The sequence below is a fragment of the Acomys minous genome (assembly GCF_964271855.1).
Source record: "Acomys minous genome assembly, chromosome: 8".
Lineage (NCBI taxonomy): Eukaryota > Metazoa > Chordata > Mammalia > Rodentia > Muridae > Acomys > Acomys minous.
In genome coordinates, this window is record NC_140489.1 from 88,819,241 (window position 1) to 88,843,260 (window position 24,020).

A 24,020-nucleotide genomic window follows, 5' to 3' on the forward strand; every position below is an offset into this window, starting at 1 on the left:
TCTGATAAAGCCTTGCTTGGTCCCTGGTCTACAGTACAGCCTTCAAGATTATCTGATTCTGATGTCATGAGATCCATTTTACAACTGACACAGGTAGCTAGAAGCAAGGCAAAACGACTGCCAAAAGCTGTCTGGTGGTCAGTTAGCCACCCCCCACCTCCCCCCCCACCTCCCACCCCCCCACCTCCCCCACCTCCCCCCCCCCATCCCCACCCCAGAATAGCTTCCTCCGTGTCCCCGCACATCTCCACTCAATGTAACTTTATTCCCTGTGAACTTCTACTTTTCTAGGCTTCTTTTAGGATCTGGTTATGAAATATGCCTGGTTCCCTTGCTTAATTAATAGGTTGTTAAAGTTTCCAAATGCTTTTTTTTTTTTGTACTATGTCTATGCAAGAGTCAACTTCACAGATTCTTGAAAAGTTAGCAGGATAACTTTTTTGGAGGTCTCTCAGAGATGCCCCACAGACAGACAAAGGAAAACGTCCCCTAAAGCAGCTTGCTCAGGCTAGTCCAGGCTCAGGTCTTAAAAATGTGAGAGCAGATATATCGCTTTAAAAATATATGTATACTATCTATGAGAGGGATATGCATTAATATTCATATATGAAAGACAGAGACAAGGCTCTGCTGCTGAGAACCCTGTCTCCTCTGTGTGCCAAGTCAGTTTTGCTCAGGCTCAAATACCACTTCTTACCAGACATGGAAGCACTAGTGCAGGTTAGACAACAGTCCCTGGGTTTGGTTTTTTTTTTTTTTTTTCAAAGAATTGTGTGCTTTCTAACTATTAGTGATTATACGTGTGGGTGTATACGTGCACGTGCATATAAAGGTCAGAGGGCAATGCCAGGTATGCACTCGTTGCTTTCCACATTGCTTCTTGAGTCTCTCACTGGACCTGGAACTTGAGTTTCTGGCTGGACCGGCTGGCCAACAAATTCTTGGAATCTGCCTGTCTCTGCAGCCCAGCACTGGGATTACACGTGCGCACCACTGCACCTGGCATGCATACGAATGCTAAAGATCTGAATTCTGGTCCTCACACTTGCACAGAAAGCATTTGCCAACTGAACCATCTCCCTAGCGCCTTCGTGCTTTTAACTCTGCCTTATTTGTAGGGACTATGATTTCAAAATACCTTCCGAATTTCAAATTAAATAGTAAATGTTAAAATATTTAATCAGTATATTTTGCTGGTTTATGATAAGCAAACAAAAACACAGAAAATATACCTAGTTTTTTTCCCCCTAAAAATAAACTGTTTTGAAATAAAGTAACTGCCAGGATTGAAAAGTAGGTTAAATGGCATTTCATATAATCTTTATAGCAGCTTAAATTTATGTTTCAAACAAAATTAAAAACATGTAGCTTTAACTGAGTTATTTTTGTTTTCTAAATCAAACAGCTTTAAAAACAAGTAATGATATATTTTCCTTTGATATGCATGCACATCCATTATGGAACATGCAGGCAGCTCGGGACCCAGGGGTTCCTGGCTGTGGAGCCCAGGGACTTCAATGCCAGCAACTATAGGAGCTTGCTGTACATAGGCTTGGAGGTCAGGGACGTTTCCGCTAGAGAATCAACCCCTGGGCCAGGTTCTGAGGTGGCTGTCTCCCACACTTGGGTGGATTCCTTCAGGAGTCCGCAGCTGTCAAAGGTGCGTGTACAACTAAGCTGGGACTGAGTCACAGCTGTTCTTGTCCTTGGTTTCTGGAATTAACTGATAAATTAGATGCTGAAGCAAGTGAGGAAACAAACACAACAAACCTCTCTTGATAGAGAACACTGGAAGGCCTGGGAAAGTGGGGTGAGGATGAGGGAAAACCCACTCGGTCTCAGAGGACTAGCGTGTGCGTGCGTGCGTGCGTGCGTGCGTGCGTGCGTGCGTGTGTTGGGGGTGGGGCATGTGCTAAAGTCAGGAACTGAGCTAGTCTCCAGAGGGTTCAGGAAAGATGCTATCAGCTGTTAGGGCAAAAGGAACAAGCTGAGAGAACACCATGCTGCCTTCTCCACAGCACAGCCTGCAGGGATGTGTGGGATGGCCAAACTGATTTATAAGATGTTCATACAAATCACAGGTCAGACCTCCAAAACTTGGCACAAGCCATGTATTAAACACACAGTTCTCTAGTTCCACAGGCCTCAAACGAGCCTCTGAGCCAAATGCAGCTCCTTAAGTTTGATACTAATCTCCTGGTAAATGGCAGGCTCTCAGCCCCGGGGCTCGCTCTGTGCTTTGAAGGAGCAGTGAGAAGAGCAGGTGCCAAGTGAAGACAAATGGCGCTGCCGAATATGACTTGGTGCAAGAGCGGCGGGGCAGGCAGGGGCGTCAGGAAGGAGAGCAGAGGGCAAGCCGCAGCTCAGCACGGGGTCTAGCGAGCCCTCTGCGCACACTGGTCCCATGTGTGCCGGCACCTGGGAGAGGAGGGCTTTGGACGCACTTCACACCCACCTGTCAAGTCTCAACTACCAAGCTGAAGCTCAGGGCCTTGTGAATCAAGAGGGCAGCTTCTCACCGTCCAGCCACTCAGCCCTCTTGCTCTGCTCTGGCTGCTCAAGTCCCCAATCCTTGGAACAAAAACAGATCACCCACCGTCGTCCTGGGTGCAGTTTGGGGGCAAAGTGCTTAAGGCCAGGAAAGAACCAAAGAATTACACGTGAATAAGGGGTCTCCTCAATGCTAAATTAGCCTGCACATGAGAGGCAATAAAATACACTGGAGAGCCAGGTGCAGTGGCACGTGCCTTTAATCCCAGCACTCAGGGAGGCAGGGGCAGGCGGCAAAGGCAAGATGGGGGTGGAGGTGGGGGTGGGGGTTTCCAGGCCAGCCTTGACTACATAGCAGATTCCTGGCCAACCTAGGCTTCTTCACGAGACCCAGTCACAAGCAAAACCCACACAAGCAAAACCAAAAAGCGAAAAGGTAAAAACCGCATACTTAGCAATATAACAAAAAGACAATGTTTTCAAATATTAGTAGCAGCTATGATACTATGGGGGCAGAATATGTTGATTTTTCTCCTCATAATTTGTAAAACAATGAGACTAAGAAGGTGGATACATCTGGGCATGGTGGTGCACGCCTGTAATCCCAGCACCTGGCGGGCTGCGGCAGGCAGAGCTCTGTAAGTTTGAGGCCAGCTTGGTCTATAGAGTGAGTTCTAGGACAGCCAGAGCTACTCAAAGAAACCTGTCTTGAAAAACCAAAACCAAAACCAAAACAAAAAATGAAAGAAAAGAAAAAAAGAACATGGATGATACATTACTTGTATAATTAAAACATTTGTGCCATTTCTGCAAAAGGTTTCTGTAAAAAACATCAAAAGGAAAGTATTTTTAATATTCACCCATCTCTTCCTGGATGGGAATGACATCAGCATGCACATATTTGCCCTGGCAGAACCTACCCTTGTTTCTTTCCCTTTCCTCCCACCCAGCATCTAAACTCATTACCAAGTCTGTCTCCCAACTCACAGTGGCCTCCTCTACACCTCTCGGTACCCAGGCTCTTGGCGGCTACTGTGTGCTGTGCTCCAGCCTGCACTTTGGAGCTCCGTTCCATGTTGCGCTGATGCGTGGCTGCTCAAGATAAACACAGGAGGAGGAAGAAGCCACCCTTGACAGGAGGTGGGGGGGGGGGGGGCGGGCTGCATTCCTCTCCTCACCTAACAGTGTTCCCTAAAGGCTCAGGGAAGGTGGGACAGAGAAAAGAGTTTTTATGGTCCACCACATCTCTACAGGCAGACATGGATTCCAAGCCAGATTTGCTCCTTATTCAAACTGTCCTAGGAAAGTCCCGATGCTGAAAAGGACAGGCCAGCACTGCCTTTCCTTGTGGGGACTGCCACAGCCTGTTCTGGTTGCTTCCCACTTAGATGCTATCTCATACTCTTTGTAGCAGCCAAACAACCTTTCCCAAGGCCAGCTGCTCAAGGTGGGCCAGACTCCCTGTGCACCTCTCACGTGTTTGTGTGTGTGTGTATATGTACGTACGTACACACACACGTACACACACACACACACACACACACACACACACACACACACACACACACACACACACACGGACCCTTCCGATCTGGCACTTGCTCTGTCTCATGAGACTCTCTTTCTCCCTGAGCTCTCCAGGCACTCTCCTGTTGCTGAGATGCTACTTCCATTCTGAGGCTCACCCCCCCACCCCCCCACCCCCCAATCTAGCCCACAGGATCAAGCTCCAGTCTCTCCCTGAAGTCACTCTGGGCAGTTCACTGAGTTCCCCACAGGCAGCTAGACCATGCTGGGGGAAGGGTCTCTCCTCTCAGGCGCTCTCAAAGAGTCCTGCTCATGATGCAGACCCGAAACTGCCTTTCTTCCTGTTTTAACCCTGAGGATGGAACAACGGTGATGGCCTGTGTACTGTGCTGCTGCAGGCATCCAGCATGGTGCCTGTCACAAGACTGATGCCACCAACAAATGCCTATTAAGCGACGGGAAGATGGGTGAGCCGGCATCTGTGAGGCTAAGGGAAAGGAGCACATGACAATGCAGGAAAACAGCAGCTTCCTGTTTGAACAGCCTTCGCTTTATTACTACTCAGAACAAACACTACAGAGTGCTGCAGCATTAACTACCTAAGACAATAGGTGGAGGTTGGTGAAAACCGGTCCCCACACAGCTGAGCTACTCCAAGGGGACTTCCATGACAGGAGGCCGAGAGCATTGGGAGTCCACAGCTCTCAAGTCCTTTCATCCAGCAACACTCATTTCTCCCCCCAGATCTGAGAAGAACAGCCAATGCCAGCTCTACACGAAGGCGGCCTTCCTGACTGAGAGAACATATCTGTTTCTCTCCTTTTATAGACTAAAAGGTAAAGCATGGAGGCTCCCGGTGTGGAAGAACAGTTCATAGACTAGAAACTATACGTCATCACTGATAGTCCCAATGATGCGGCTTCTCTCACTGTAGCTTATTTCTAAAAGAAACAATCTACAACGAGGTAAGTAGAAGAACGCTAGTCCAGCAGTCCTCAACCTGAGGGTCATGACCCCGCTGGGGTTAAAAGACCCTTTCAGATACCCTTCACAGCAGATGGCTACATCATGATTCACCACAGCAGCAAAGTTACAGTTAGGAAGTAGCGACGGTGTTGGTCACCACAACATGAGGAACTGTATGAAACGGCCGCAGCACTGGGAGGGTTGAGAGCCACAACTCTAGACTTGTAACTTTGATTCAGACCTCTGCTTAGCCAATAACTGAAAGTTCTAGATTCTGAAATACTTCTAGCCAAACAAACAGCAAAGCTTATCTCAAGACTACTAGTGTTTCAAGCCTACGCTACACAGTACAAAACAACTGGCCTGCAGAATGCTGAGACACTATTCTACCCGGCTGCAGTGCAGCCAAGTCACACAGAGCCCAAAAGCTGTCAGCACAACCAGTTCAAACAGACTCTGTGCCTGTTCCCACTGGCTCTTACCGGAATGTAGTAGATGCCCATCTTGGGGGACTCATTGGCAGTAAGAAGCATCCCTAGAAATAAACACAATGAGCAAGTTAGACACGACGCAAGAAGTACCCTTTTCTACCCGCTTTACATTCTGAACTGCTTGAATTGCCAGTAGCGGCAAGCTGCCTCCAGTCGGTCCTGCACTTCTAGACAAACGCCCCCAGTCACAGGAACTGCTGACTCCCTGCCTGTGAACTACCAGGCTTTGTGAGCCAAGGCCATGCGCAGACTCCAAGAGGCACTCAGTTCTACACAAGGTCTGGGAGGTTTCCAGCTTCGTGCATAAGCTGTACAGTTGAGAATAATGACGGACAGAAAGGCTCCCTTCCTAGAGTCAGGAGTCAAGGAAGCCAAAGGTCCCAGCATCAGAGTTTCTGTGTTAAACTTAGTAGCAGGCTGCAAACCAAAATGATTACAGGCGCGTTATACACAACTACCCCATAAAGACCCACATGTCCGCGCTGAAGAGATGGCGTGGTGGCTAGAAGCACTTGTTGCCCCTGCAGAGGTGCCAGGGCTCGGTTCCCAGAACCTACATGATCGTTCACAATGGTCTGTAACTCCAGATGCCCCCTTCTGACCACTGCAGTCACCCGGCGTGCATGCTGTGTACATACATACACGCAGGCAAAGCATATGTCACTAAACAGCCCCTAGAGAGCCACTAACATTTTAGGGAATTTTAAAGCAATGACTCACTAGAGGTGTTAATTTGGTCTCTGTGGCATCACATTTGAAGACAGCAAAACCAGGCTGGAGGGCAGCTCTGTCATTCAACAGAGGCATCCCCAGAAGCCAGCAACCCAGATGTCCACAACTTACTGGCACCCAGCTACTCTGTATCGAGTATTAGATGGTTCCGTTGCCAGCAAGCACCCCCATGTTCCTGAAGCACCTCTGAGGTGGCAAGATGTTCAACAGCCAAGGCTCTCAAGACTACACGTGACATGAGCCGACATCTACCCCCTTTACAAGGTCATGCGTGATCCTTTATAAGCTCCTGTATGACCTCAGTGAGCATGGCACCCTTTCCAATAAACATCATCAGAACCCATAGCATGTGGTTCTCAAGGAGGTAAAATGAAAAGGCTTCTGACATTATCAAACAAACCAGTAAGTAGTCTAAATACCACCCAACACAAGGAATCCACCAACGTAGTTGCCTTCCTCACCTGCCTTCTGTTTCTAATGTAATGGCAAACCAAACAGCGAAGGTGATTCCAAGAGCAGCACGAGGGCCACTTCAAACCTAGGGCTAGGGAGCTAACGCAGCCATTCTCTCTAGTGAGCAGCAGCGGTTCTTTTGAGGAGACTAGCACTAAGGACAGTGTTTTCACTCAATTCTCAAAATGCTGCACTTATTGCTCCCAAGAGAAACAAAACTGTTTAGAGAAAGAAAAGACCGCAACATCTGGAGTCAGAGACACTCTCCTCCAATGTGAGTGGCGACAGAGATCTGGTGAGACAGCACCCTCCCGGGGCATGAGCCCACATCATCTGGGTATACTTCAGGGAAAGGTTCACCACAGCTCAAAACACAAAACCAGAAACAGTGCGGATCAGCAGCCTACGCAGGGTGAGCTCCCTGGGCCCTCTGCAGCCTGCTGCCAGGCTGGGAGATACAGGTACAGAGAATGAAAGGGACTTAGAAGCCTGTAGGCAGCTCAACACAGCGGTGTCAAGAAAGGACAAAACAAAACCACCAGGCAGTGTTATCCCAGTGTGTGATCGCTTAGCTAGCTATTCATCTTTACTGTAATGTACAAAAGAATCAATCTGCAAAGGGTTGGAAGGTTAGAAGCAAAGGAAAAAAGACAGGCAGGCAGGCAGGAGGCTGGCCAGCCACGTTTGAAAAGCACCACATTGAAACATGCAGCTTCAGCGGCACTCGGAACGACTCAGGGCAGACATTCTGGGAAGAGGGTGGCAGGGACACATCTGTCTGATCTTATGCTTCTCACTGACAGGTGGACAGTAAGTTTACTTCGTGAGCTCTGTGAGCACATGTCCCGCAGTTGTTCTCTAAGCCGTCCTCTGTTGGAGGACGCTGGGAGACTAGAGGTATAGCATTTCCCAAAGTCTAGGCTGTCTCTTGCAGCTCTATGTGGTGAGTGAGGAAGCGACCTTCTTCTTCCTCCCAGTGGCTCTGAACCTCTGATCCTGCTTTTACAGGCTGTCATCATGCCATGCACACTAGGTCCCAGAGCTGTGCTGCCTCTGACAATGCCCTGGCCTGTGTGCAAGGGCTGCTCCATGTATGGGAGCTGTGGAACAGGCCACCTGAGTAGCCAGATAAGGGCCAGGAAATGAGCCAGGAGGGCAAAACCATTTCTCAATGCTCTAAGCTGCCTTGCAAAGAGAAAATCATTACTAAACAAGTGCCATGATTATGCCTGAATTACTCCAAAAGTAAGTGTGTGATAAAGGAGGAGGTTTCGCTTCTCTACCCTCTGACTAAGCACACTGTGAGTCAAACAGCACCGAGTGGAAGGAAGAGCGGATATGGTAAACCCAGTGCAGAGCAGAGCAGAGCCTCTGAGCACAGCGAGGAGCCTAAGCCAACCAGCGAGGCCAGCTCCCGACTGTGAAACAATTACTGGCCTGGTTGCCTTACACCTAACTGCTTCTTGGAAGTTGACAGAAAAAGCCACACACGGTAAAAGATTCCTGAACACACTGAACCAACCTATCCTCCTCCCCACATGCATGGTCTGCTGAAGTGAGATCTGACACAGAGGCTGCAGGATGACTTTGGTTTGTCTGAAATTCTGTCCCCTCACCAAAAAAATCCCCCAAAACCCAAAACACAAGGTTTCTCTGTGTAGCCATGGCTGTCCTAGAACTAGGTTTGTAGACAAGGCTGGCCTCAAACTCACAAGATCTGCCTGCCTCTGCCTTCCCAAGTGCTTCTCTCCCACGTGCCTTGCCTGTGCCTCGCACACCCAGCTTGTCCACGGTCTTTAACCTAAACACACTTCATCAAGCTGAAGACCTCACTGAACTTCATCAGGCTGGGGGACTCACTTTAAAACTCCAGCAATCCTTCAGTGCTGTGTTAGGTCCAGCACTGGATAGAAAACAAGCTAAATGGCACCAGGAGGAGCAAGAGACAGACACTCTACCAGAAGACTGGCCTGACTTCATAAAGGTTAGAAAAAAGCCACGACAAAAGAGGAAAGCACGGTGTGTGTGTGTGGGGGTATCCTCTGCCACCCTTTCGGACTGTTCCTCCCTCCCCTGCCCAGTATTTTTCCTCCCCCTTCCGCCATCGTCTATGTCAGTAGCCTCACAGGGCTTCCTGTGTAGCCCAGAATCCACATAAGGCCATTTCAATACCTCAGCGTTTTCCCCTTCAAGAGCCCCTCAACACTGCAGAAGTGACCACACACCCATCGCACGAGACCCTGCAACTCTGACAAAGAAACCAAACGGCACCCGCTTCTCCTCCCTAGTAGCATGTACCTAGAGTCCACTTCAGAAGGTTCTAACCAAGGCTTCGCCATACACCAGTCAGGAGCTAACCCCAGGAATTACCCAACTCTTATGAAAGAAAAACAGGGAGCCGGCTTTGCTGTCACCAGCCCATAATCCCAGGCTGAGGCAGAAGGATCATGGCTTTGAAGCCAGGTTGGGCCACTGGGAAGCTGCTGGAATAGAGGTAGACTCTTTCTCAACAAAACAGAAGTAAACAACAGATAAATAAGCCCAAAAGCCAGAGAGCTACTGCTGTATCCAATCCTGTGCAGCTTCTCTATTCGCTCTTCTCCGCATCGCTCTAAGTGGAATGGCTCCTGCTATTTCCGGTCTCACATGCCCCCTTCAGTGATCAGACCCACTCTTACTTCTTCAGTGATCAACCTGTACTTAAGAGCATTCTCTCAACACACCTGCTTACCTAGTGACACATGTGCTATGGTGCACCAGGTGCTGGCCTGTGCATCAGTTATGCTATGGTGCAGCAGGTGGCTCCAGGTGCTGGCCTGTGCATCAGTTATGCTATGGTGCACCAGGTGCTGGCCTGTGCATCAGTTATGCTATGGTGCACCAGGTGCTGGCCTGTGCATCAGTTATGCTACGGTGCAGCAGGTGGCTCCAGGTGCTGGCCTGTGCATCAGTTACGCTACGGTGCACCAGGTAGCTCCAGGTGCTGGCCTGTGCATCAGTTATGCTACGGTGCAGCAGGTGGCTCCAGGTGCTGGCCTGTGCATCAGTTATGCTATGGTGTGCCAGGTGCTGGCCTGTGCATCAGTTATGCTACGGTGCAGCAGGTGGCTCCAGGTGCTGGCCTGTGCATCAGTTATGCTACGGTGCAGCAGGTGGCTCCAGGTGCTGGCCTGTGCATCAGTTATGCTATGGTGCAGCAGGTGGCTCCAGGTGCTGGCCTGTGCATCAGTTATGCTATGGTGCACCAGGTGGCTCCAGGTGCTGGCCCAATGCAAACAATCACTACCCATCCCTATCACTGCCTAATACTTAAATGTCAGAAACACACATGTGCTTACTGCCTCAACTCAGAACACTACTTCCCAGACATTGAAGTTCTAGACCAGCCCACTCATTATCTGTGTGGGCCCTCTGGTGCCAGATGGAACCCAGCCACTCAGGTGACCACCTACACCCACCTGTCCTTTCACTTCAGCTCTCCCACAACCTCTTGTTAGTCTTCTTGGTAAATCACCTCACCCACAAAGGTGAATGGTTCTGAGACCATTCAATGACTACCCTCTACATTTAGACCCCGGAAGCCTCCTGTGCCTTTGCCCAACTTCTGGCTCATGCTGTGCCCCCCTTCCCCCCGCCCCCCCCCCCCCCACACACTGGAACAGCATTGTCTACATGTGTGCACTGGGACATTTCGGCTTTGCAGTCTATCCCGTCATCAGAAGTGTGTGTGTGTGTGTGTGTGTGTGTGTGTGTGTGTGTTTGTCTGTCCTCAGGGGACACAGCTTGAGAGTTGGAGGGTTTTTGCAATTCTTCTTTCAGACTCTGTTTGGGATTGGCCCTGAATGTGCTACTGAATTTGGAAACCTGTTATGTAATTTGCTGGAAAGTACCTGATACAGACTATCCCCAATCCTTTATTACCAGGTGACTCCAAATCCCTAACCTCAATTTCCACACAGCATTACTAATCACATAAAAGAATACACCAAAATAGCACTTGACCTGCCGCCTACCTGCATTTGTTACTAGTTCTACTAATAGCTAGGCGGGCGGGCTGAGCCCTGAGTCATGAAGAGTGCCCCTTTCTGAATCATCCACACTACTTCCTGTCCTTTCTTCTTCCCAGTAAATGAAAAACTCAGGAATTGTCCTGACCAAGTCAAATGTTATCTGATGAAGTAAATGCAGGGCCGTGGGCACCTACCTGAGTTGGGATAGAGGCAAACATCATTAAGGTCATGTTCTGGCTCCAATGAAGTAAATATTTTCCCCTAAAACAGCAAGCAAAAAATGAATTACTAAAACCATCAAAGATAGCTTTTTAACAATGGCACATACAGAAAATAAAATAGAGACACAATCGACTGAGTGCCACATAAAAGGAATAAGGCTAATGGGAAGAATGTATATTCAAAAATATTATTTGTCTTATCAACATATCAAATATTCTCACTTTAGAAATCAAGAAACTGGGTGGGGAGTTGACCTGTTCAGAACAAAACAGAAGACCCAAAGCCTTAGCGGAGCCAGTGCACAGTAGAAGACGACAGTTGAAGGCAACTGCAGGAGCGCCACAAAAAACCCAAAGACAACAAAGTACAACGCGGAACCCTGTGAGTCCAGAGTACCAGTTAGTATACCATGAAGGCTACAACATTCTACTTTAAATGTGGGGAGATGTCTACTATACTATGGAAAACTAAAAAGAAAAAAAAGGCCCCAAAGGAGGCAGGCATGAAGAAAGGAAAGGAGAGAAACAAGGAAAGCAGGCCATGCAGAGCCAGGTGCTCTGTTAGTCAAGAGGAAGCATTTAGTCTTAAGAAACAAAAAGTGGCAAAATAAAATTGATTGCTATAATTACAGTGTGATTCCTCAAGTGGTGGTGCTGACAAGTCCTGCCAGCTCTTGCCGCCATAAGTCATTATCGGAAGACTAACACCAGGATATGGTGCTCCCAGGGCAGAGGGGGAGGAGCTGAAGCCCAGGCAGGATGCTTATTTTACGGTTCATGAAAACCAGTAGCCAAGTTCTCTTTCAACACCCACAGGGAAACTCACCCAGCCCCCTCCCACTCAAGTGGGGAGGAGAGGGCGAGGAAAGGAGGAAGAGAACAAGAACGAGGACGGTGTGGACCAACAGGGACAAAAGGCGCCAGAGTCACAGAAAATTGCAACCCAGGAAACACAGCAATAAGGGATCTGGAAGAACATATCCAAACTGAATTAGTCACGTGCTTAGAAAGGATGGGAGCCAGGTCAAGGCAGCACCTTCTTTACAGTGGCTTGGGAGTTTTCAGAAAGAAGGTCAGTGTGGTGGCACACAACTACAACCCCAGCATTTCGGAAGTGGGCGTAGGATGGTGAGTTTGAGGCCAGCCTGAGCTACATAGCGAGTTCCAGGTAAACCTTATTTACATAGTGAAACTATCTCTAAATAAATAAAATGTATGTACTTCTACAGTGAAAAGTAATCAGTAAGACTCTTTATTGCTATTATTTTGATCCAGGGTCTCACTGCACAGTCCAAGTTGGCCTCAAACTCTTGGTCCTCCTGCCTCAGCCAGCCTCTTAACTGTGGAAGTTGTAGATGAGCACACCCTGCCCGCATAAATAGCATCTTCCCATCAATTAGTTAGGGTTGCCAGAAAAATCACTGGCCTAAGATATGCCAAGTCCTCCAGGAACCCTCCAAACTCTAAGCTTAAGGGGCAGAAAGTGTAACTGATGCCTTGCAAACGTCAGGGTGATGTTTCCAAGAATTCAGAAATGCTATGAGCTGGTCCTCTGCCCTTAAGTTAAACAGTCACTGGAACAAACAAATCTCAAGGAGACCTGTGCACACCAAGACAGAGCCAGAGGGATAGAGGAAGGTCACCACTTCTGGAGAAAAAAAATTGCAAGACTTAGAAATAAAACCTTGAGAACTTATTTTTATTTTATGTGTTAGAGTGTTAGCTTGAATGTATGGCTATGCAACATGTGCGCCAGTACCTGGAGAGGTCAGAAGAGGGTGTCTGATCCTCTGGGAGTGGAGTTACAGAAAGTTGTGAGCTGCCATGTGGCAATTGAACTTGGGTCCTCTGGAAGACCAGTCAGTGCTCTTAACCACTAAGCTCCAGCCCCCAAATGCAAAATTTGAAAAACCTCAAGTACTGGCTAGAAAAGCCAGAGCGGCAGGTAACTGGACTATGCCTGAACTGCCCATGTCCCTACACCAAGCACAGTAGGTGCCTGTGGAAACCAGCACCCATTGCAGGTAGTGAGTGCCAGGGGCGTGGGCCTTCTGCTCAGCATCATCTCAGGATTGGTTTTAAGTTAACTTTTTAGTCTACAGAATTTGTGTATATACTGAAAAGAAAATTATTCAGGGTCTATAGGGCTGGAGAGACGGTTCAGCAGGTAAGAACACTTCCTGCTCTTGCAAAGGACCTGAGTTCAGTTCCCAGTGCCCTGGCTACGCACGTACCTGGAATTCTTGCTCCAAGGAGGCCACCTGAACAATGTGGCAGGCACATGAATAAAACTTTAATTTTGTTTTCATTTTTAAAAAAGAGAATAAGAAAGAAGTAATTGCTGTGCTGAAGTCCTTTTACTGATGTAATGGAGTTACTACCTAGTGCCCTCACAATGGTTTTGAGGCTGAGCCTCACTCTAGCCCAGGCTGGCCTTGAATTTGAATTGATCTTCCTACGTCACCTCCTACGTACTGACAACATGAGCCATGACACCCAGCAAATGCTTAGGTTTTAAAATGAAAAAATGAGCCGAGGCATGGTGGAACTCAGGTAGAATCATGCACTCTGGAGGCCAAACAGAAGGGTCAGGGGTTAAAGGGCACCCACAGTAAATCTGATGCCATCCTAAGCTATATAAGACCCTGTGTAGGGGAAAAACCTTAAATGAAATGAAAAGCTTAAGGCAGATTAAATTCAGCAATACAGAACTGTGTTACTTTAAAAATAACATTTGGAATAGAGAGGAAACATCAAACTATTCTTAAGAAAACACTATTTGAAAAAACAAACAAACCAACCTAGCTGGCCCCTGAAGCACAGGCACGTCATACCATCAGCTGGGGAGCCTGAGGCAAGGGGATCATAAGTTGAAGGTCTGCCTGGGCTACAAGTGAGTTCAAGGATAACCTGGGCAACTTACAGAAACCCTCTCTTGAAATTCTTGCAAAGGTACTGACCATCTCTAGACCCTACTTGTCTGAGATGGGGACAGGTGATGAACCTGGGACATGCAGAGACACTAGCATGGAAAGACGATCAGCAGCTCCAAGAACTCTGCTGGGGTCGTGAGTGAAGTCACAAGGTCTCAGAATGGAGCCAGCAAGATGGCTCAGCAGATGAAAGCATTTGCTGCGCCACCCTGAGGACTTGAATTCAATCCCTGGAACCCACGTAGAAGAAGAACCAACACCCAAGTTGTCCTCTGACCTCCTGGAGCACACAGTCATGCTCCCAGACAGTAATACAGTAAAATAAAGACGGTGTGTGTGTAGTGTGTGTGTGTGTGTAGTGTGTGTAGGGGTGTGTCTGAGAGGCTCTACAGGGGCACATCCTCTTTCACAGTGATTTTTCTCTCCATCAAACACACGTCTAGTAAAATGAGTGCTAGAGACCTGGCAAGAAGGCTCAGGTACAGGCCCTTGCCACCAAGCCTGATGACTTGAGTTCGATCCCCCAAGTTATCCTCCGACCTCCTCATGCACAAGTGCACATATATAAAAAAGTTAAAGAAACAAAAAGCATGCCAGCCAGGGATAGCCAATCAGGACACTCCATAATTGGAGACAGGTTCATGTCAGCTTTGCCCAAACACAGATGTGCCCTGACCTGACCTGACGTGACTGGCCTGCTGGTTCCCATGGTTATTCAGCAGCCACTTCTCAGGGTCCCAAGGAAGCCCTCAAAACCCAACGAAAAGAGGAGAAGCTCTGGGAACAGGCAAGGAAAACAGGAAGCAATATCAACAGAAAGTACGTACGGAATCCTTGTTCCACATTTTGACAATTCTGGAGTCTGCAGACAAAACCAAATCTAGAGAATCCTGGAAATGAACCGACTTAATGGGCAGCCCGTACTGGTGGTCCTTAACTAGCAGCGGCTTATCCGAGCGGAGATCATACAACAGCACCTAAGGGAGAACACAGGTAATTCTAGTCCCACAGGCAATTTCAAAACAAGACATCTAACACTCAGAATAACGGGAGCAGGGAAGGAAGCTCAGCTAACAGAGTGCTGACCTAGCAAGCCCAAAGCCCAAAGTTCATTCCCCAGCACGACAGAAAACAGGCGCTGTGGTACAGGCTGGTAGTCTCAGCACTTAGGATATGGAGGCAAAAAAAAAAAATCAAAAAGTCAAGGTCATTCTTGGCTACATATCAAGTTTGAAGCCAACCTGGGCTACAGAAGACCCTGGTATGAAAGAAAGAAAGAAAGAAAGAAAGAAAGAAAGAAAGAAAGAAAGAAAGAAAGAAAGAAAGAAAGAAAGAAAGAAAGAGAAAGAAAGAAAATACAGGCACAGTGGCATCTGTCTGTAATCCCAGCACTCAGGAGGCAGAGGCAGGTGGCCAATGTGAGTTCAAGGCCAACCTGGTCTACAAAGTGAATCCAGGACAGCCAGCGCTACACAGAGAAACCCTGTCTTAGGGGGAAAAAGTTTCACAACATTCTACGAATACAACAAACATTTACCCAGAGCCTAACCCTAAAGTCAGCTCTTGGACCAGTTTCACGACTTCTAACCTAGAAGTAGTTTTTAGGTACAATAATTTGACAATTGCTGATCTTACTAAGAAAGGAACAGGTGTTCATAATAGTGTTTCACTTAATTAGCAAATCTGTGGCCTAGGACACAGCAGATGCTCCTGCAACAAGCGACCTTGAGCTGGTGTGGTGGCACACATCTTTAATAACAGCACTTGGGAGGCAGAAACAAGCACATCTCTGTGAGTTCAAGACCAGCCTCTTCTACAGAGAGCTCCAGGCCAGCTAGGTTGTATATTGAGACCCAGTCTCAAAAGAAGCGAAGACTCCATGCAGGCACAAATCTTGGAAATATCTAGCGACAGTAATTCTTGCTTACAGGAATTCCCAGGGCCTCCAGTGTGCACTTAAATCCACAGCGACTCTCCTGAGAGTGGAAGGTCAGTGGACCCCAGGACCCTGCTCCACACCCTGCTCACCCAAAACCCTATCAAGAACGCCTACGGACTACCCTGCTTTAACTCCAACTCTGAAGGACTACACCAACCTTCTGAGGTACTAGAAGGATCTGGAGCCCCCTCTCCACTCTGGCCAAAATGAACAGCCTCACTCGCTGTCCCAAGTATGCACCTTCCAATAGACAACCCAAACACTGGCTTACATGTGACGCTCACCTGCCCTGTGGACGTTCCAACTGCCATGTTCAAGGCGCCATTAAACTTCAATGCAGAGATGGTGGGTAAGCTGTTGATCCTGAAAGGTACACGTTTGTCCTCTGTGACTATGTGACCAAACCTGTCACTAAGTTACAGGCTCATCATTTATCTTCACTTCAAATCTAACAAGGAAACTCTTATTACCAGCTATTTGTTTATAGTCTAACTGCACCCAACTTTCATAGTTAAAAAAAAAGACACTTCATATACAAATGCAGGCCGTAAAACCTACCTTTATCTTCTATTCTATTCAGACAATGGAAGATTGTTTTCAGAAACATCTCCTGTGTGTGTGTGTGTGCGTTTTAAGCACATGCCACGGGTCACCTCAGTTATCCTCCTCAACTGTAACCCATGTGCGCTTTGGAATAGGACAGTCACTGACTCTGGAGCTTGCTGGCTGGGGTGATGCATGCCGATAGACTCAGAAGGCTGAGGTGGGGCTATCCTGTGAGATCACATCCCACAGAGAGAAGTGGACAACAGCTCTGCTTCCAGTCCCCATGGGCTACATGCTGCTGGCCACCAGGCCAGGCCTGCGCCTGGAGCATTAGCAAGCCTCTCCTGCCACCTACAGCTTCAGCCTGGAGCTGCACAGAGTGGTGGCTACAAAGGAGGCTGCTGCTCCCCTAAGCCTCCATCACCTACCCTTCAAAATGAGCTTTAGAATAACTTCTCATACAAAAATGTTTTCCTACTCCTCCAAGGCTTACTACATTTTTCGGACCGTAAGACGCACTCCTCTCCCCCGCAAAAGTGTGTGTGTGTATGTGTGTATGTATGTGTGTGTGTGTGTGTGTGTGTGTAGGGGGGGATTAGGGTACATCTTATGGTCCAATTGCTATTTTTACTGTTTTTCTTGTTTTACTGCCCTAAAAACTGGGTGTGTCTTATGTTCAGGTGTGTGGTGCACTTTTATCACGTTCTTCAGACAGGTAAATGAATCCTTCAGTAACCGTACAGTTTATGTTCTGAGAACTTTGGTCTACTGTCTCCTCCTACTGGGGTGTTGCTAATAAATACCAAATCCACTGAGTTGTGCACATATATTTGCTAACCAGCTTACATGACTCTCTTATTAATTAGTTCTTCCTGGTTTCCAGGTGAGTCTGCTGACTTCCTCCGGCAGACAGTCAATCACTCAGAGAAGAACAACAGCCTCTTCTATCCAGTATTTGTATCTTCTCCACTTTTTAGAATTTACTAGGTAACACAAATGACAGGCTACAAGGTTTGTAGGAAAACCATAAAGTTAAACATAAAAAATAAAATACTCAGGTCCTTTGGAAGAGCAGACAGTACTCTTAACCACTGAGCTATCTCTCCAGCCTCCCCTGCATGCTGATAGGTTAGAACAATATGGAAACTGAAGAGCTGCCTCTGATGGAAAGGCACAAGCTGCTCTGAGGGCAACTACAATTTGGTCCCAGTACCCACACTGGGTTGCTCACAACTCCAGCTCCAGTTGTAGGAATGCAGTGCCCTCCTCTGGCCTTTTTAGGTGTCTGCACTCATGCACATGCATGCACCTAATCTTAAAAAACAAAACCAAAAGGCCTTACTATGCATTCTTGCATTAGTTTAGCACATACAGTAAATTTTATATATTAGACGTGTCTTTCTAGTTCTGTTGCTCTTGGTTGGTTTCACACTGGATTGGCTGTTACTGTGGTAATGAGGCTAGAACCTGCAGCCTTGCATACTCCACAGGCACTCTCCCACTGAGCTGCATCAACTAACTGAGCCATTCTTAACTTTTTTATTTTTTTAGATCAAAGACAGTCCATATAAACATCTTTTCAAAGGAATTATGAATTCCCACCTTAAAGGAAATCATACAAAACTTTGCAATAAAGGGTCCTTAGTGTCACCAGGCACTTCACCCTCCCACGTGACACATCAATGGATGGTGTGTAGAGTCTCTCTGAAGTACACGTGGATGTACTGGGGAAGGGGAAGGCATCCTGCACTGACTGGGGCAGAAAAGCCCGGGGCAAGGGTCTGCCTGAGCTGTGGTCCGCCTACACATCTCACAGCTGGTACCTGGGCAGTGCTACCTACCAGCCTGTGCCAGCCCACACTGGTGAGTGGACAACACACAAGGATGCTTTCTTAATTCAAGCTGCTACCTGTGTTACACATTTTCTCTCTTCAAGTATGCACTACTGTCTACATGTTTTAACTCTAGGGATTAGACCGACAAGGACAGGACAAAAATCCATCACTCCTTGTTTCCTTCACCATAACATGCGAAGTGCATTTTCTTGCCTGCTAACTGAAGCAGTGGGTCCTACCCAACCACTGACCCTGCCATACACTTGACCAGTCCCACAGCAGCTAGAGAAAAGTGCCATACTGTGTGGCACCGGCTAGAGGGAGCTTCCTTGGCCTAAATTTGCCACACTGTGCAGCATCGGATACCGGGCGCCTCCCTGGCCTGCCTGTGGCTTTATAGGAAGGGATTCTTACTGACAACCACAGATGCCAGTCTGAGATGTGAGTTGGAAAGTGTTGCATCCTCTAGCAGGTCGCTTCGTACTGACAGGTGGACTTAAATTAGAAGGCTGATTGACAGTTACACGCAAGCTGATGGCTACTCACTCTGAGTCCGCTGTGACACTACTTAATGCACAGTCTAACACTCCGACTCTGCTCCTTACTCTTGGATCCCAGCATTCCACTCGGCCCTGAGCAAAGGAAAAAGAGACTGGTTTTAAGTAAAAGCTGCTAGTAGAAAACTTTTAAACATCTACCAAAAATAATAATTATTACTACTTATTTCATGTAGAATCAAATCTAAGCTTTCATCTATAGTCTTGGCATTGTGGTGTTTCGCCACGAGGTGATTTACTTTCATAATTAAGAAAAGAAATTACTAATGAAAAAGTCCCAACGATACACACAACCCTTGAATTACCTCCTAACGAAGGAAGGAGTAATAAAGACATTTATATTTTATGAAAAAGGTCTTTATGGTTTTGCCTGTCTGTTTGTGTGAATAGGACCTCACTCTGTCATCCAGGCTAGCCTTCCTGGACTCAACTGAGCCTCCCTTATCAGCCTCCTGAGTAGCTAAAACATAGAATAAGTCTTTGCTTTAACCTGTATTACTTTTTTACTTTTTGGGCTGTTTGTCTGTCTGTAGACAGAGTTTTTCCAGGTAGCGCTCGCTGTCCTGGAACTCTCTCTGTAGACCAGGCTGGTCTCAAACTCAGAGACCTGCCTGCCTCTGCCTCCCAAGTTGTGATTAAAGAGGTGCGCCACCACACCTAGCTTATTTTATTTTTATTTTTGTATTTTGAGACAAGGATTTTTGTAGCTAACATCAGCCTGTACTCAGTGTGTAGCCAAGGCTAGCCTCCAGCTTCTGATTCTCCAACATCCACCACAAGTGCTGGGGCACTGTATACCTTTCTCAGTCCTTGTTTTTAAGAATTACACTTTAAAGCCGGGTAGTGGTGGTGCACACCTGTACTCTCAGCACTCAGGAGGCAGAGGCAGGGGGAGTGCTGTGAGTTCGAGGCCAGCCTGGTCTACAAAACGAGTCCAAGACAGCCACGGCTAAACAGAGAAACTCTGTCTGGGGGGAGGGGATCCCACTTTAAATATTTAGGCATGAAATGCTATAATGTTCATGATTTATTTTCAAATGTCTCAAAAAATTTTTAAATATATCAACATTTTATTTTTTAAAGGGAATATGTAGAATGTAATTATGGAACATGTTTTCAATATTTTAGAAAGTATCTTTTTTTTTTTTTTTTTTTGAGACAAGGTCTCTCTGTGTTAGCCTTGGCTGTCCTGGAGTCACTTTGTAGACCAGGCTGGCCTCGAACTCACAGCGATCCGCCTGCCTCTGCCTCCCAAGTGCTGGGATTACAGGTGTGCGCCACCACGCCCGGCCCCGAAAGTATCATTTTTTTAAACTAAATTTTAAGCTGAGGATTGATTAATTAATTAATTGTCTTGATTGATTATCTGATTGGCTCACTGATTTAGACACTGCTAGGCAGGTCTCTATGTGTAATTACATATATATTTATGTCTGTGTCTAGGTATAAGTCTGTGGGTGCATATGCCCAAAGAGGCCAGAAAATGGTTTCAGGCTCTCAAAAGCTCACATCACGGGCAGTTGTGAGCTGCCCTTCCTGGGTGGTGGAAACCAATCTCAGGTCCTCTAAAGAGCAATACAAATGTGTAACTGCTGAGCCATCTCTCTAGGCCCCAGGAAATCATTTTTGAAATGAAAAATAAAACTGCAGGCCTGGCAAAGGCAACTTGCTGCCAAGCCTGACAACCTGAGTTCAATTCCCAAACTGATACAGTAGAAGGACTCAACTTCAGTAAGCTGTCTTCTTATCGCTACATAAGCACTGTGACACGCACACGCGTGCACATACACACACACTAAATAAATGTAAAAAGAAAAAAGACATTTTAAAGAAAAAATGAAACTGTAAACAAACAAAGCACATTTCGAAAATGAAGTGAATCGCGTGCTAACCTCTATTGTTCCTGTGGCGAACAATCCATGTACTGTATTTATGTCACAAACATTGTTCTCCCTAAATAGTAAAGCAAACAAAGGAAAAAAGTGTTAGGGAGCACCTAGTCCAGGGGAAGGGGCACTCAATGAACACTCTAAGTCTGCAGCCCACCCAAATCCTGTGGACAGACAGCACGCAGACTCTCACTCACAAGTGAAACGCCATGGAAGCACAGGTGAGCTAAAGGCTTGCCTCACGGTCACCAGAGCCCCGGGCACTCAGGGTGACACCACCTAAGGATGCCAGACAAGAGAGGCCATCCTTCTGAAATCCGACTCCACACGAGAAGAAAGCCCTTCCATCTTCTTCCAAAGGCAGCATTCTTAAGAACACAGGCCATCACTATGGCAATCTCAAGACTTGGACGTACAAACAAAGCCTCATTTTCTTATTCACTGAAGTAAATTTTGACCTACCTCAACGGGTTACTGTGAGGATTAAATTAAAGAACAAAATACTCCACAGTGTCCAGAGTATAAAGGATATGTAATAAACAGCAGAGGCTCTAAACAAGGAACTAAGCAGCTGAAGAGCAGGTGATTGTTTATTATGCAATAGTGTATTATGAAGTTACATGTTTCTAAACATAAAAATATTTTAAGCCAGGACAGAACAAAACCATCTTGCCAGCTCAGGATTTTTACCATTCCATGTTCTCCTTTCAGAATCCTCTCACAGAGATAAGGTGAAGTTAGTAAGCTCTGTCTGTACAGATGGGCAGCCGTCCAGCTTCCCTGCCTGCCTAGCTGCAGGGCCCCGGACAAGCCACCTATCACTGTGCAGCCGCCCTGTGTGAATCCTGAGAGAGCACAGGCCCTGGCACTGTTGGCTGATACAGAAAAGGCTGCACAACACTCGGCACATGCACGTACATCTTTGCACACTTGCTAGTTATCATTATGAGGAAGGAGGTGCTGGGGTCATTCCTGAAATTTTCTTTTTGAATAAAAGTGGAGCTGAGTGTGGTGGCACATGCCTGTCTTCTCAGCACTTTAGAGACAGAGACAGGAGGACTGTCATAAGGGAAGACAAGTCTATAGAAAATGCCAGGTCAGACAGGGGTACATAGGAACATTGTCTCAAAAGAAACAAATGTAAAATACATGCAAAAGAGCAAGCATAAATCAATAAAATTACATGAAAGCTTTTTTTAAAAGGAAAGGCAGCTTAGATTGTGTAAAAGGAAAAAACAAAAGTAACTAAAATGTCTGCTAATAAAGACATCAAAAATAAAATTTAAAATGTTTCCTCAAATTGAGTGTGGCAGTACACACCTTTAATCCTAGCCCTTAGGAGGTAGACTCACGTCTCTTGGATTTTAAGACCAGCCTAGCCTACGTGGTGAGTTACATAGGACAGCCAGGTCTACAAAAAAAGAGGCCCTGTCTCATGAAAAGGAATTCACAGGAAAAAAAAATTTCATAAAACAAAATCATGGATGAAAACTTTGCTCAAAGTAAAAATGATAAACTGAGAAAAGTCAGTTAGAAGTTTCATTGTTGTTTTAAGACAGGGTCTTTCTATATAATCCTGGGTCCATATAGGCCTGACTGACCCGAAGCTTGCTATGTAGACCAGGTTGGTCTTAAACTCAGAGAGCCACCCAATTCTGTCTCATGAGTGCTGGTATTAAATTACAAGTCTTTTTTATAAGAATTTAAACTTTAAGAAATCACTGGGCCAGGTGGTGGTGGCACATGCCTTTAATTCTAGTACTCAGGAGAAAGAGGCAGGCAGGTCTCTGAGTTCAAGGCCAGCCTGGTCTACAGAGTGAGTTCCAGGACAGCCAGGGATTCATTAACAAATCCTGTCTCAACTCCTGCCTCCCCACCCACTCCCCCCAAAAAAAAGAAAGAAAAGAAGACATCAGGTCTTTTGAGCAAATTTTTTGTTTAAAAACAAAAACCAAATCCCCTGATTCACCTGACTCCTTCATTTATTTATTTGCTGAGGATCAAACCTAGGGCCTTGTGTACACTAAGTACACAAGATAGACCGATGGTATTAGGGAAAAAAACCTGAACAGCACTGTCAGTTCTGATCAAGAACACAGTTAGTGATGTTCTTTTAAATGACAGCCCAGGATGCTGGGTCATTTGACAGCCTTGGGCTCCATCTCCTGGCAGAAGCGAGGCAGTAGGACTGGAATACTCACGCAGCGTCCGTTTGCAGAGGATTCAGGTACCGCCCTTGTTCTAAGTTTAATCTATAAACTTCTGAGCTGCAGTGACAAAGAGAATTTGGTAAGCCACGGGCATTTTCCTGTGAGGAAGGTAAACTTCAGAGGCACGTGAATAGCTCTCACTCACGAGCGTCACTTCTCTTTGAAAAGTTGATAAAAAAAAAAACTTTACTCTAAATATATACACTTTGTTCACAATTAACCACAATCTTGGTAGTTAGGAGCTGAGACTCTTGCTCCCAGCATCCCCTCAGATTGCACACAAGCATCTGTGACGCCAGCTCCCGTGGCCCTCCCTCCACAGTCCGCCGCTCCGCCTGGTCATCTTAACTCAGGTTCTATGCCTGCAGAGAAAGAACTGTCCCCGTTGGTCACATCTGCAGCCCCCTAAATAGGTTTTAACAACTACATATGACACTAGTGACAAAATGGCCCACAGAGACATTCACCACTGATAGTGAAGGAGCTTGAAGCAGACACTATAAACTTGGGAGGCAGAGAAACCTGAGGAACTGAAAGGAAAATAAGCAGCAGTAGCTCTAAACTGCAGCAACCATGCTACCCCGTGAGGCCTGCGTGGGTTCTGGCTTAAACACTTGACATGTGAATATTTTAAAGTCAGAAAAGATTGAATAAGCAAAATAGCAGGTGCTAAAACATTACAATAGCTGGGCGGTGGTGATGCATGCCTTTACTCCCAGCACTTGGGAGGCGGAGGCAGGCAGATCTCCGAGTTTGAGGCCAGCCTGGTCTACAGAGTGAGTTCCAGGACAGCCAGGGCCACACAGAGAAGCCCTGTCTGGAAAAGCCAAAACCAACCAAACAGAAAAACATAATAATACCACTTACCAGAAATTACGTCTCAGAGCATAGCCTAATCCCTTTTTCTAAGATTGACTGATCCCCCTTTCACAGTAATGACACATCACTTTCTTGACTAAGAGCACCGGAACAGATAACGTCTATAAGCGATCTAAGAGAAGCTCTGTGGGAGGTGGGAAGGAGAAAGCAAAAAGTAATCTGATCAGTACCTTGCACCTACGAAGTACAAGTCACAGGATGGGTAGTGGTAAGAGAAGTCTCGGCCGAACTTGGGAATTCTGGTTTTGTAATAAAAACCTGATTGTGAGTGAAATTCAATATATCTGTCGTTATGTAAGAAGACGATCTGAAAAGGAAACAATCAAAGTTAGTTTGCTTAGC

At 46.7% G+C, this 24,020-nt stretch overlaps 1 protein-coding gene across 1 annotated transcript in view; it reads right to left on the minus strand.

The window, feature by feature from the left end:
• Positions 1–24,020, minus strand: part of NOL10 (nucleolar protein 10) — an 80,211-nt gene that overhangs the window by 46,074 nt on the left and 10,117 nt on the right. The window contains exons 6-13 of the mRNA XM_084792736.1: positions 23,849–23,985; positions 22,791–22,856; positions 20,593–20,653; positions 18,690–18,775; positions 16,047–16,125; positions 14,651–14,800; positions 10,864–10,930; positions 5,466–5,518 (exon numbers count right to left, since the gene is read on the minus strand). Of these exons, the coding sequence (XP_084648862.1) occupies positions 5,466–5,518; positions 10,864–10,930; positions 14,651–14,800; positions 16,047–16,125; positions 18,690–18,775; positions 20,593–20,653; positions 22,791–22,856; positions 23,849–23,985 (699 nt within the window). The remainder of the gene's footprint in view (positions 1–5,465; positions 5,519–10,863; positions 10,931–14,650; positions 14,801–16,046; positions 16,126–18,689; positions 18,776–20,592; positions 20,654–22,790; positions 22,857–23,848; positions 23,986–24,020) is intronic.